This window comes from Thermobia domestica, chromosome 8 (assembly GCF_964235325.1).
Source record: "Thermobia domestica chromosome 8, izTheDome1.hap1.1, whole genome shotgun sequence".
Taxonomy (NCBI): Eukaryota; Metazoa; Arthropoda; class Insecta; order Zygentoma; family Lepismatidae; genus Thermobia; species Thermobia domestica.
In genome coordinates, this window is record NC_137461.1 from 140,463,577 (window position 1) to 140,478,518 (window position 14,942).

Consider the following 14,942-nt stretch of genomic DNA (forward strand, 5'->3'; position numbering starts at 1 on the left):
AGACGGTGCAAGTAAATGAAGACAAGAAATTTGTAGTTTCTGTTCCGGCAGCAGAACCGAAGAAGGAGAGAAAGCTGCGGAAACAGCAAGACATCGTCACAGAAGGTTCTTTGGTGATGGTGAAAACTCATCATATATCGTCAATACCCAAAAAGGTGTTTGCTAAATTTATGCACACATACGTCGGACCTTACAAAGTGGTATCTTTATCTCGAAATTCGGCGAGATTGCAGACTCTGCAGGGAGAAAACATAGGAGTTCAGAGTTTTGACAATCTGAAACTGTTTCGCTGCTCAGAAGAGAAAAGAAAGGAATTATTAGAAGGATGAAAAAAAAAAAAAAAAACTTAGTTTATAGGTTAAGGTTAGGTTAGGATTGATTAGAATGTATAGTTGTAATTAGAATTGAGAGAGAAAAAAAAAGAAGGATGTTTTATCTTGTATAGTCTCTAGTAATTTAGTAGTAACAAAAAAAAAAAAAAAAAAAACCAACTTAAGAAGAACTCATAAGTTCAAATTTTTTTTTTTCTCCGAAGCTCCCGGAGGATGTTACCTTATGCTCAGCATAACGTAACATGGCCCGATGCTTTTGAGCACCTTGTATGTTGGTAGGAAAATTTTAAAATTTATTTAGAATGTTAAGAGAAACTTTTATTTTATAGTAGAAAACCGTAGATCGAGAATTTTGCGTAATTTTAGTACAACAGAGCGTTTCGATAGATGTTATATGAAGATTACATGATTATTAATTATATTCTATATATTTTACGCATTTATCCATGAATATATTATTATTTTAGACAAATAAGTGTATATTTCAGCTTTTTCAATGGTTTTCAGTTCATTTCTATTCATATTTCGGCATAGGGAATCTTCACAAGAAAGCTAAAAATTTTATTTCGTAAAATCTTCTTCAAAATTCCAAATTAATAAAGTCAGCCATAATCCCTTCTTGGTGCATCTCTTTGTTTCGAAGGAAATTTATTTGATTGGATAATCCACAATCACAGCTGCGGCTGAGATTTCGGTTTTCTTTGATCTTCGCACAGAAGCCTATCATCCGATCATTACGTCATGATTATCTTCCAATTAGGGATCATCTTCTTGTAACTCTTTGTCTTACGGCGTCAGCCATTTCAAGAGTCAGACGTGCAGTGTTTAGCGTCTGCAGAAAAGTGGAATAATTTGTGATCACGTTAAATTGTGTTAAATTCTTCGTTTTGGCGAATATTGAAAATTGTCATCAGAGATAAACGTACGGTGTTTGGTGTTTCAACAGATTATTAATCCAGAAAGAGTCCAATTGTGAAGTGATTTCGTATAACATAATGGATACTAGCCTGTAGATGTCTAGTGTTATGGAATGAGCTCCTTAGCAAATTTTGCGTTCTCGGTCAGCCAGAGAACCTAAGAGAAGCCAGAGGAGACGGTGAAGGAGAGAGAACATTGAGTAGTGGTGCAGACATTGAGGAAGAAGTCAAGCCACGCTCGATGGTTTTGTCTGGATAGGTGCTGTAGGAGTTAGTATCCTAAAACTGTTTTGAGACCACGTTTTACGAGTTTCCCAGGAATCTCGGGTGGAAAAGTCGTCAGGAACCTTTTTTTTTTTTTTTTTGTTGTTAATATATCCGTTCAGTCGCTGTGTAAGAAGAGGATTCAAGTAAGTAAGGAATAGTGAAAGTGAAACTCAATCCAGGTATTTGGCGTCAAAATTTCCTTGTTCTGACAAACATGTGTGAATATATTTTCTGGTGTACGTGTAATATTCGTAATATGAAGCATTAAGTTCGTAAAATTTCCCTCAACGCCGCACACATGTAGATTCAGGCAATGTGACATCGTGTTTTCATTCGATGGGGGGGGGGGAAAGAAAGCTAGAATCTCAGCACAGAGCGATTGGTGTAATCTCAAGAAAATGTGTGTACCACACACATTTTCCCCAGTGATGAAAAGATGTTTTAGATTCCCCAAAATCTAGAAAGTATTCATTTCGGTAATTCTGCTCAAAATTCAACTTTTAGTTATTTTGGCATGTTTTCTTTGGTTTTTTGAAATAGAATGATTATGAATGTTGAAGATGTAAACAAGTGTCAGATTCACGGCTACTGTCAAGTGCAAGGGTACATGCATTTTGCGTACCGATAACTGAAAACTTTCATCAATAGGCTAAACCTACGTAATATTTTAAAAACCTGATACCCATCAAGTTAGAAATTGAAATTTTTGTTAATTACTAGTAAATATCTTTTCCTTTTTTTTTTTTTTTTTTTTTTTTTTTTTTTTTTTTTTTTTTTTTTTTTTTTTTAAAGAAATTCAATATATTCAGAGCGACACTGATGCAAAACTAACCACTGCGTCTTCGGCAGGAATGTGGTAGCAAAACAAAACAAAATATAAAGGCAAAATAAGTATGGTGCTTTATGAAATATATGTGATTTTTTTTTTTTAATATATATATGCTTGTTTAGGTTAAGTTAGTATAGTTAGATTAGGGCTTTAGGTTTAAGTGTGATGTCAATATGTACATGAATGTTTTGCCTGTGCTAGATGGTCATGTGGGTCCGAGCTGAAGAGAGGTCGCGAAGAGCGTAAATCCTCTACGCCGGCCACAATCTCGACGCACAGAGGAGTGTAAGCACCAAAGAATATATACAGGAGTGAAATAAGCTAACTACAACATGTAAGCAGTGAAGTTATTATTTTCAGTAGTGTTTCGTATTTTCTATTGTGTCCTTTTGTTTGTTTTGCGTGTCGATACAATGTCAATGCTCTAGATGGCAAGAATATTAAATGAATATTAAAGAATATGAATATTTCGAGAATATGAGCAAAAGTAAAGAATGTTTCGGCTCTGAAAAGTATAGAAATCGATCTTATTAAATTTTATTTAGATGGGTATGTCAGTTCAATGTAAATATTTTCTTATTATCGAATATTTTGTCCAATAATACATTCATGAATAGTTTAAGAATAAAACTTACTAGCCGTGAACGCATCTTTCTTTTCGAATACAAAATCTAATTAGCTTGTAATTTTAAGAAGTCATAGAAATATGTAGTCGATGTTTTTGGTATGCATGCGAAGCATGATCAAAACAGAGAGCAGTATGTACAGAATAAGTTTGCTGGGGAAATGAAATAGCTGTGAAATTCAGGGAAAAGACTTTCCTTAGTGTGACGGAGTTGAAAACAACCGAATCTGTAGAAATTTCTCATTTTATCAGTTTCGATCAAAATCTCAGTTTAGATTTTTTTTTTAATTTACAAAATTCTGTTTCAAGATTTTTTTTTTTAAAATTCAGATAGGGCTTTCACAGACAACATCAAGATCTTCTTTGTGCTCAGCGCCAGCTCCACTCGGAGGTCGGTGTCCTGTGTCTGTAGTCGTGGTTCACAACCTATTTCCGGATGGGATGTGGATGATGAACTGCAGGCCTGGATATCGGACTGTGAGTCGAGATGGAAGAGAGTTTGGAAGCTTTATATTTCGGGCCAAATTTGAGTTCTATTTTCCGTAGATGATTGGCTTGGTGAGTGTATCAGTGGCTGTTGATGACGAGCCCATACGGGCCCGGTAGGTTCGGTGTCACTAGTCAGTGATACATTCAACATAGCATGTAATCTCAAGGAAAGGGAACATCATACAAAACACAATTCAATTACATTTATTATTCAAATTTTTTTTTTAAAGTAAAACCTTTTTGGAAATATTCTTTAATGTCTTAACCAGGTAAGTTCAGGCCTCCTGAAAGTACTCGTTGACAGCAGGCGGGCAGATCCGGAAAGCGGTTACATAGTGATTTCACCTTTTTCCTAAGGTGAGAGAGTTTCTAGGCGGTAAAGTTTTGGAAGTTGAAGAGTTGGAAAATGCAGTAACCATTTGACTTTAAAACTGGCGACAGAAGAGTATAACATGGAAATTCTGAACTCGTGACCAAATACTACATTTGTTTAAATGTAGTTGATTATGTAGAGAAGTGAAGGAAGCTTCAGTTATGTAGCAGAATTGTTTTTCATTTTGTATAACTAAACGGTCTTTATTTTCTGGATGACCCTTGTATGTTATAAATAACTAATAAAGAAAATATTAAACAAGGTTTAAATGAAATATATGGCTAAGTAAAATAAGCAACGTTATTAGGTATATAAACTTCTAATTGACAGAAATAGCTGCAAGCAAATATCAGAAGTAGGGAAAAAGAGGATGTCATATTTTCGAAAAATATCACCTGATTAAGTGTTGCTATCTCACTTTTAATTTTTTCAAGTTGTAGTTTTCAAATCTACATGTAAAACGAAACATTAGAATACCAGTTTTTATTCAGTGTTGCCAACAAGGATGCTACAGTATCACAAATATCCAAAGTTCGGAGGCTCTGAAACAGTAATAAAGCAACAGATGAAGGAGGCGGTGCATATCTAAAGTAACTTAGTGCCTAATACTATGACCATGATATGATGCATTTTAAACAAAAAGTATCACAAGAAATCGAATTTATTTTTTTTTTTTTTTATTTATATACAGGCTTTATTTCGAAAGTGCCAAAATAAATATTGTATCTAAGGAGTTAGATGATTTCCAACAATCATGTCATTTCAGCAATTTGATCTCAAACCGTTCCGGAGATATGGTAAACATTGGTAGTTTGCAACACTGCTTAAAATAACTAATTTGTAGGGAAAGTTTAAAATATCGTTGCTTCCTTTTACTTCAACGTATAACATTACAGATATAGTATTTGGTAGTAATAATTTTACAATAATCTCAAAAAAAAAAAATGTTTAAAAAATGCAAGTGAAAAAAATACTTGTTATATTGAAGTAAGCTTTAATCTTATGTGTTTTCGTAAAGTGGACTATCAAATCATTCAAGCGTTAACGTAGATAGTATTGAAAATTTTCATTAAACCATTTTAATAAGATTAACAAAAGTATTTATTCTTTGCAGCCGAAATTCCATATTGAGGCATACATGCATAATCAACCCTACTTGAACAAATGGATGCGAGCCCTTTTAGTTGATTGGATGGTTGAGGTTCAAGAAAGCTTTGAACTGAATCACGAGACATTGTACTTAGCTGTGAAAATCGTGGACCTTTATTTGTCTAAGGTACAAGTAACGAAAGATGGTCTGCAACTGGTAGGAGCCACGGCGCTTCTTATTGCATGTAAATATGATGTAAGTATCCAATGTAAGGTGGAATAAAATAAATAGTAAAGTTTAGTTAAATTGGATGGATCTTGTATTCGCTGTCTACGAGAAGAGGTTTTACGAGGCGAACTAGATTAGGTTACTGGGTTTGAAACAGTAGGTGGTGAATATTTTAGTTGCTTGACCTGCTGAGAAAAGAAGCATCTATATACTGGTTTGTTCCATTCGGTCACCTTGGTTTAAGAATGTTATAAAACTGGTTTATCTTTAGTGTGTATTCTATTATGCAACATTTTAAACTTTACTGATCCTGAGATTTCGTCTTGCCTAAACTCAAACTAGTCCTTATCACACACTAATATTTTTCGATTGAAGAGATTTCTAGGTTTTGTCCTGAATCTAGTTTGAGCTGATTTAGTGAATAAAATGATGAATATGTAAAAACGAAAGCACTATTTTAAATCAGCTTTAGGCGTCCGAACTACACTATTCATAAGTGTTGGAAGTTGGATTATGTTCGTCTGTCGAGAAGTCATGGCAAAATCTTATGACGAAATATTGAGAAGCGGTTCTTTTGAATAGATTCTGCGTCCCTTTTTTGTTTTTTGTTAACCCTCTATTCAAACCAGAAGTGTTAGAAATAATTTTGTTTCAGCATTGATCACCATTGAACTGGACTGGATAACAAGCAGCTTTTTGGGATCTATTCAGCGTCTTAGGAAAATATAATTTCCACCTGTAACTCTACTAGAACTGGAAGTGGTAAAAAACAGTTTATTATTTTGAGTGTCTCATCAATGTAGGAAAGAGTAATTTTGCACGACAGAACTTTCATAACAAAGAACTACTATTCATGCTATTACTGGCGACTCCATGGACGGGTATGTTTAACGTATTTCATGAAACTCCGCGGCCTCTGATTAATATAAAAGTGCAATTATAAATATATTCAAGCGTAGGCACTTTTACTATGTGTCGATTAAATATAAACACACACAATTTGATCTCATAAGCATAGTTGATAATATGACATATACTTTCAAGCGAAAATTTCCAATCTTGCTTTGATCCTTTCCGGTTTCATCCGGGGAGAGAATTAAAATCCTAACGGCTTCCTTAAACAGAGCTACACAATGAACAGAAAGATAGAGACAATTCAGTATTTCGGGAAGAATTATTTTTGTCTTTATGAAAATTAAACGTAAAAATGTGTCCTTTTGTATTAATTCTTTAATTAGTCCTCTTAAGTAATTTACACCTTTTATACAAACTATATAGACTTGATCGTATTAAATTATATGCTTTAACCTACTTTGTTAGACCGTCAGTTTATTCGGCCGGGAGGTCAATACCTATTCCGGAAGAGGACTCATTCGATCCCCGACCGAACCAAACCTGGTATTCTATCTTTGTCGCCAGCTTACTTGATTTTACTTTTTTAAAACTGTACTTTGAAGATGACTTACTCGATCCTTTACAAATTAAAAGTGAAATTTGTCTTCCAGCTCTAATTTAGCTGTTCCTACCTAAAACTTCTTTAAAAATCCACAGCTATGCATCACTCAGATAGCTAGGGGGGGAAAATCGTTCCGAATACCCCCTCATTCAAGAGACAATCAAAATTAAATATCTATATGCCCCCTCATTCAAGAGAACCAAAAAGATTTTTTAAAAATCTCCGCAGTCGACATCATTTAGTCAACTGGGTATTAAAAGAAAAAACAGCACCTCATTCCGAAAGCGGTTCAATAATACTTTATCTGGTTTGTCGTATTACGACCGCCATCACCTGCAATAAAAAGATTGCTAAAGTTTCTATCAACCTCCCTTCCTGACTCATCCCGAAAGAAGTTATTATTTCATTAAAAGAAACAGTCGTTATCACTCAGAGAGCTGCCCAATAAAGTTTAGCACAAAATTTTAATAATACTAGTTTAAATAAAAATGTCAACTTCCTTATAGTAAAAATCTAACAAAAAATCCTTATTTTAAGTTTTTTTTTATTTATTTATTTTAAAGATAGGATATGTCTGAGCCGGCTGTAAGTCCGGATGAGAGGTTAAAAACTTCATCCCTACGTTCCTTCAGTATAGGAGGCGCAGAGGGATAAGGATCTCCTGAAGTGTAGAAGGCAGTATTCAAGAAGAGTGACCCTTCCCCACAAACAGGGACCATATTTATACACTCGGCCTCCCAACTCACCAAGCAGCCATATGTTCCATTAATATATATATATATATATATATATATATATATATATATATATATATATATATATATATATATATATATACACACAGTCCGGTCCAAAAAAATATCCCCACTGTGAATATTTACTTTAAACGTATATTTTATTTCAGATTTTCAAACAAATTTATTTCTTATATGTTTCAGGTTAAATGGGTATTGTCAATAATTCGTAATATACTTAGGAATAATTCTATTGATATTGCCTCTACTTTTATTAATTTTGTTAGAGAATAGATGTTAGGAAACAGGTTGGCCTGTCTTGTTTAACATGTGGTAATATGCAGTAAGTTAAAATTACAGAAAGATTTCATTCCAAAATTTTAAAATTAATGCAATAATCGAATTGGAGATGACATTCGCGTCTTTTTAGTTTACAAAAATATCCCCTAGGTGTGTCTGCTAATCACCATTTCCTGGTCTTTTCCGCTAATCACGACTTCCTGCTCGAACACTTTCCCGCCATTCTCAGTCAGTTGTTGTTGCGGAAGCAGAGCATTGGAAGTATGGACTGAAGGTTTAGTGTGATAATTTTTCAGTGAACTGTTGTTCGATTCTGAATTTCACAGTGCTGTAGAAGTGTATTTGTGTAATTTAATATTAATTTCACTCGAAATTATTAGTGTTTACATCATGGGAAAGGCGAAAGACCTGTCTCCTCGGAAGCAAGGGAAAATTTTAGCACGGAGTTCGGAAGGGATATCTAACAGGGAAATTGCTAGAAGGCTACTCATTGATCATAAAACAGTTGGTAAAGTTTTGACACGTCAGGCAGAAACCGGAATGTCAAGTTTAAGGTATAAATGTGGGCGTAAAAAGAAGACAATCAAAAGGATTGCTAAGCAAGATAGGAAATTAAGTTCCAGGCAGATTGCTGTTAAGATACGTGAGGAAGTAGGGGAGTCAGTTTCACATCAAACAGAGCTCCGACGGCTTTCTGACATGAACATTAAGAAGAAAAGTCCTGTAAGGAAGCCACTTTTGTCATGCAAACACATTACAGACAGAAAGCGATTCCTAGAAATGTTTGAAAACTGGGCAGACGAAGATTGGAAGAAAGTAATTTTCTCAGATGAGAAGAAATTTAGTGTTTTTGGGAACGATAGCGGTGTGAAATTGTGGATGGAGCCTGGAGAGAAGTTACCGAAAGAATGCATCAAAGAAACAAAAAAGTTTAGTGTTATGTTGTGGGGAGCAATGTGTTCAAAGGGAGTGGGAAGATTGAAAGTGTGCGTTGGTTCTATTGATGGTGTGAAATACTGTGAGATACTAAGAAAGGAACTCTTATACACAGCCAGGGACCATTTCAGTGGAGTTAACTTGGGACCATTCATTTTCCAAGACGATAATGCTGCGTGCCATCGCTCGAAGATAGTTAACAAATGTGTGTCAGATCTTGGTATCCAGAGATTGTGGTGGCCTGCAAATTCACCGGACCTAAATCCTATTGAAAATTTGTGGGTCATTATGTCGTCTAAACTAAGCAAATATTTTATTACAAATAAAAGGGAACTAATTTTAAAAAAATGTTCATGTGTGGTATCATGAAATCGAGCCAGGCACTTGTGACAATCTTGTTGCGTCAATGCCGAAACGAGTACAGGCACTGAAACAAGCTAAAGGTCATCACACAAAATACTGAAATCGATGTCAGATGTGTAAAAATTTTTGAAAATGTGTTGTAAAATAAATTGCGAACACAGCATGCACAATCATGTTCAAATAGTCTCTCCTTATAGTAGCAAAACATTCAAGTGGGGATATTTTTTTGGACCGGACTCTGTGTGTGTGTGTGTGTGTGTGTGTGTGTGTGTGTGTGTGTGTGTGTATATATATATATATATGTGTATATATATATATATATATGTGTATATATATATATATATATATATATATGTGTATATATATATATATGTGTGTATATATATATATATGTGTGTATATATATATATATGTGTATATATATATATATATATATATATATATATATATATATATATATATATATATATATATATATATATATATATATATATATGTGTGTTTATTATACCACTTTAAACTTAAAAAATAACCTTTGGCTACTTCTTCAACTCAAGGATAAAAGCAACTAAAGCACAAAATACTATATTCGAAAAAAATACTTAAAAAACAATAAGAAATAACAATTTCATGTCATTTAATAAAACCTATATACCATCATTGGTTATGTAAAAAATACACAAAATGTGTGATTTTTATAATAAACACAACTAGTAGCATGAGCAGTAGTTGCTTCTTTAAGGAAACATTAAAACCTACTATAAAAGACTGTCTTCTAGAAATTGGAAGCTACGAAACCTGCAAAACAGTTAAATTCGTCTTAAACGGAATCTCACGATACCAGTTTTTCATAGAATGCAATCAACTTAATTTTATCTAAGTATTCATTATGTATCCTGTAACTGCTAGTAACAAATATTAAGTTAAATTTTAGTCTATGGAACAGTAAAATATTTGTACAGTAGAAATAATTAAACTTGCGGTCTGCGAGTTCCGTATTTCAGTGCATAACAATTGCTTATATGAGCACTAAAACATTGTTTACGTGATTAAAAAAAAAAAAAAAAAAAAAAAAGTGTTAAAGTAGTTAAGAGCTGCTAGAAATTTTATTGGTTCCTGCTTAGAAAAACTGTATATTCGAATAACTATAACATACTGGACAAAACTAGTTCAGTTAAAGAACCAGTTGAGTGTAAAAGGACATTCGAAATTATGTTCACAAATATACCTACAACTAATATTTGGCAAATTACGACGGTAGTATTAAAGTTGTTGAAAGTACATATAGAAAAGTAATATCCAGTGCGATTCTTTGGGGACGGGTCCCGAACAGCCTTGGGTAATTATCATCAATAATATAAAATTAATCATGTATGCGTCCTTATAGTAGCAATAGATTCCGTTGAATGGAATTAAAATTAAGATTGTCGTGTACCTGCTGTTACTAAGTGTGTGCTTGCTTGCTCGCTCGCTCGATTTGGGCCAGTTTGTCGGTGTGTTGAATAAAATGACAACGTTGAGCAGCGCATTCTCATGTGTGCATCTACGGGGAGTACAGACTTAATCGTGAGACTGCGTATTGGTGCCTACTGGAATCGTAAACTGTGAAGTACGGGAGCATTCATTGTCTGCTATAATGGTCATCGCTCGTCACAGGATACTGTCAAAAATGTGCACTATTTAGAAAAATAAACAGAAATATATTTTACAGGAGACAGGATGTCACACACAGCATGCCAGAAAGTAGCAAAGAGCAAGGTCTGTTGTCTCACTTTAGTACAGAAATAAAGTATGAAGCAATGTATAGCTTTATCAGTGATTCATAGTTTGTTGTCCACAATAAGCAAATATTTGATAACATGGTACACATACTGACCTTAGTTTTATAAGAGTATAGTAAATCACAGAACGCGCAAGTATGGGGATTCGTCAATCTAGAAGTCACATACAAGACCACTCTATGACCAAGAGAGTCGTCGGTATCTGGTGCACAATATCTTTGTAACATATAATTCACCCGTATTTATGAAGAATGTGTACTGTATTCATATTTTCTAAAATTTTCATCAATTAGTAATATGACCATGAACTTACGGGAAAACTTCCAGCAAGACAAAACCGTATGTTTCTGTGCTAGAAGCATTTCCGTAGGATTGCAGCAGTCCTATCAGAGGAGTATCAAATGACAGTTGAAGCTAAATTCAGAAGAGGTTAGTACGATTACGTTTGAGATACTGACCGATATCTTCTATAGCATGGAGCGCAGTGTCATGTATCTGGCAGAAAGGATTAGAAATTTCAACATAGCATGTGATATGTACTTGCCTGAATTACTGAACTGTGTGTTGGGCTTTGGTTTTAATCAAACATTGTGTTACCAGCGATTTCTTGGAACTTTGTTCCAAAAGAATTGCTTTGTATTCTCAAAAATTTGGAGTTTCTATCGGTTTGATATTTTAATTAAATGTCTAAAATTCGTTAGCATGTTAGTTTCAACTCGTAATAGGGGGTTCCAAATAATGGACGAAATTTCTGAGAATGGATTGGTTAGATACTTGTTCTTTCAGAGCTGTAAGTTGCCAACAATTAGAGAAATTATAAAACAACCTTGCCTTGGAGAAAAGAACTTCAAAATTTTACACGTGTAAATATCCATTTCATGTGACTCCTACATAACAAGTTTTAAGTAAAGCTTGATGTGTGAGAGATTTTTATCACTCAACTTTCACGTACAACTCATTCTAGAAGTTTATGAAAACTAGAAAGTTATGTCGATGGAGATAACTCTTACTGGTTTTGTGTAATATTTCACTTAGGACGCATAGTTACGAAGTTAAGTTACTTTGAATACTTAACCTGAAAGAACATTTTTCGTAAGTCATAACTGAAAAGACGCGTTATTAGACTATTCGGTGGAACTTTGTTTCATTTCACACAGTGAAGAATCTCCCGAAATTTGTCCGCATGGTCTGGCACTATTCTGTATATTCAAATACCAAGAACGTTCAAATTAAGCCCTGTGTAAATTTTATCGTAAGGGTTTTGAATCGATTCAAAATCTGTAAACAATGTATAAAGGTTAGCTGTAAAGTTGTTAAAAATTACAAAAATACCAGTTTGCTGTAGTAATGTTAGAATAATAGTGATAAGATTAACAGAGTAAATCTAAGAAAAAATTATACAGAATTGTATTTTACGTTTTAGGAGCGGTTGCCACCTTTGATAAACGACTTTCTGTATATATGCGATGATGCATACAGCCACAGAGATTTGATAAAATTGGAGAAGAGTATATTACGAGTTCTGGGTTTTGATCTGGGTATACCACTTTCGTACAGGTTTTTGAGAAGATATGCCAGGGTAAGTTTTTCTAAAGCTTATTAATGTGAAGTATGCCTCTTAATTTCTTTATGGATCTACTGGTCTCTTCTACTAAAAATTGACAGGAAGTTTTCATTTAGGTTTCAGCTATAGAGATGAATTACTGAAATATTGATGCCTCAGCAGTTCTAATGAACACTGCAGCCAAAATATTAAGTGTTGTTAGTTCAGTCTATTGCTCACCTTTGGATTTAATTTAAATTCGTTCCATCAAATCTATTAGAAATGAAAATTAGATATTAGTGGGCGTATGGCTATATACGTAATAAAGACTGTCTTAACTACGCTTCTTTCCACAATTTTTTTTGTAACTCCGTAAAAAATCAATATACAAAGGGCCTGCAATAAGTTTTGCACAGATGGATGTAATACTTTATTAGTTGTATTTTGATATAATTTTAGATGAACATATTTTGATCATTTGGCTTCAGAATGTTAATTACACAGATAAATCACAATGGACACTGAAGTAGATACTAGGACCCGACAACGATTGATAATGAAATTCCGGTTCAAAAACTGGTGATGAATCAGCCATATCAGTTTTATGGAGATCACACATTGAACTGCACCAGTATCCAGTATTGGTTGCGGCGGTTTTAACAGGGTTCATATTGGTCAGGGAAATCAAGGAAAACTCAGGGAGAATGGTGCAGGTCAGGGATACTCAGGGGAAAAGACTGGAAATCAAGGAAATTTTATAAAATATATTGTACACCAATTTCAGCTTAGCCAACTATTAATGATCACAGTATGGAACGTTGCTCAGATTTTTATGGGTGGTAAGTGGAATGTAGGTATGAGGAATTGTCTGTATGGAATAAATGTTCTTATAAATATTCAGTTGTTCATTCCTTATTTATATGTCAACGTCATCCGACACCTGTCATTAAAGCCAGGAAATTTTCTGTCAAAGATCAGAGAGAAGTCGGGGAAATAACTTCTCCAGATCAGTAGGAACCCTGTTTAAATACCTAGACTTTTCGGATCAGGGAAAAAATTATGGCCTTTTTCTGGGATCAATCTGGTATAATTTTCATGAGTTTCTTGGAACATGGATAGTGTGCGTGGTTCCACAATTAACAAGAAGCGTTAGTGTTAGATTTCATACTTCCAAAATGCCTTTGGGTACTCGCGTATAGTGACGTTATACCAGCGCTTGCGTGGTTATATTTCCACCGCCCTTGCGTTTCTAGTAATTATTGTAACTCAATATCACGAAAACAAAATGGGAACAGAGCTATCTGTTTTTAACTAGGGAAAAAACTGACAGTCCCGCTAATCTAACGAAGTTGATTGGGATTAGACGCATATTCTTCTAAGACTAAATGTCGCCCATACGAGCATCCGGAGGTTAAATGGACTATTTGCTGCTTTGAAGACTGTTCATGTAGTGCAGCGTTTCCCAACCTTTTTCAACTTGCGGCACACTACGTGTGTAACTTGAATTCTCGCGGCACATTCATATATATTATTATTACTAGTAGTACTGTAGTAGTAAATAGAAAATACCGTCGTATTTTTTTTCTGATTACTGACCACCTCCTCGCAGAGAAAGCTTGATCACTGGTTTTCCCCCATCGTAAATCAAATCTTATTTATCATTCTAATTCAAAAATAGAAACAATTCCAATGAAATATAGGACAGGCTTTTAAAAATACACTTTCTTTTTGAAGACTGTATCCAGCCGTACTTTTAAAACAGATGGAAGTAATTTGTATGTTTGCTTTGTCGAAAGGGTAGAATGAGATTTTAAAATTTCAAGTTACTAAAAAACCTGTAACAATGAAGAAGCAATAATGGTCATAACAATGAAAATAAATACTTTTTTTGAACTTTAAAAATGTACAGACAAGTAACACAGTGTGAAACATATAATTTATTAACATTGTTAATATACGTCACAATTTTTAAATATTAATAAAATTCTGTTTTCGAAATACAATCTGTGTAGTAGTAATGTATGTATATATAATAATATATTACAATTAAGTATTTTTTCCATTGTAGAGGTTTATAGTAATGTGAAATACAAATACACATTTTTCCTGTCTTGTAATTTGGTTGCTCTATAATTAATAATTTTGTTTTCATTTCCTCGTGGCACACCAGCGGCTTATTCGCGGCACACCGGTTGGGAAACGCTGATGCAGTGTATAAATTTGAGCGTCCTAGTTATGACGTCATGAATTGCGGAATACAAGTGCCTGGCCTAGAAGACGACTTGAAAGCAATTTTTAGTTCATTTAATAGCATTTTACAAGTACTGCCTGACTTATTCTAAATTTTGCTCATCCATTCTAGACCTCTTTTACAATTTTTTTTTCCTTCAAAAAAGAGCTGGCCACTTGCTCCAGAATTTTTACTCTTTCGCGTGGAATGTAGTTTGTCTTCCAAAGTCCTTTTTGAGGTTAGTTTTGTTCTTCCTCTTAGTCTCGCTTCTAATCTTGTTTCCCCACACTTGTTTAGATAGTCTTTCATCCTCAATTCATTCATCATTGTTCCCTAATCACCGAAGTTGAGCTAGTTCTATATGTTGTATTTAACACTAGAAGGACCAAGCCGTCATTTTGACGGCATCACTTAAAACAAATTTCTATATCTTATACATTTGTTAGTTA

General features: G+C 34.0%; 1 protein-coding gene across 3 annotated transcripts in view; it reads left to right on the forward strand.

Annotated features, from left to right (window-relative positions):
• CycB3 (cyclin B3) overlaps window positions 1-14,942 on the forward strand; it is a 101,349-nt gene that overhangs the window by 56,136 nt on the left and 30,271 nt on the right. For all 3 annotated transcript variants that reach the window (XM_081769057.1, XM_081769058.1, XM_081769056.1), the window contains exons 5-6: window positions 4,947-5,177; window positions 12,144-12,299. In XM_081769057.1, coding sequence (XP_081625183.1) covers window positions 4,947-5,177; window positions 12,144-12,299 — 387 coding nt within the window. The remainder of the gene's footprint in view (window positions 1-4,946; window positions 5,178-12,143; window positions 12,300-14,942) is intronic.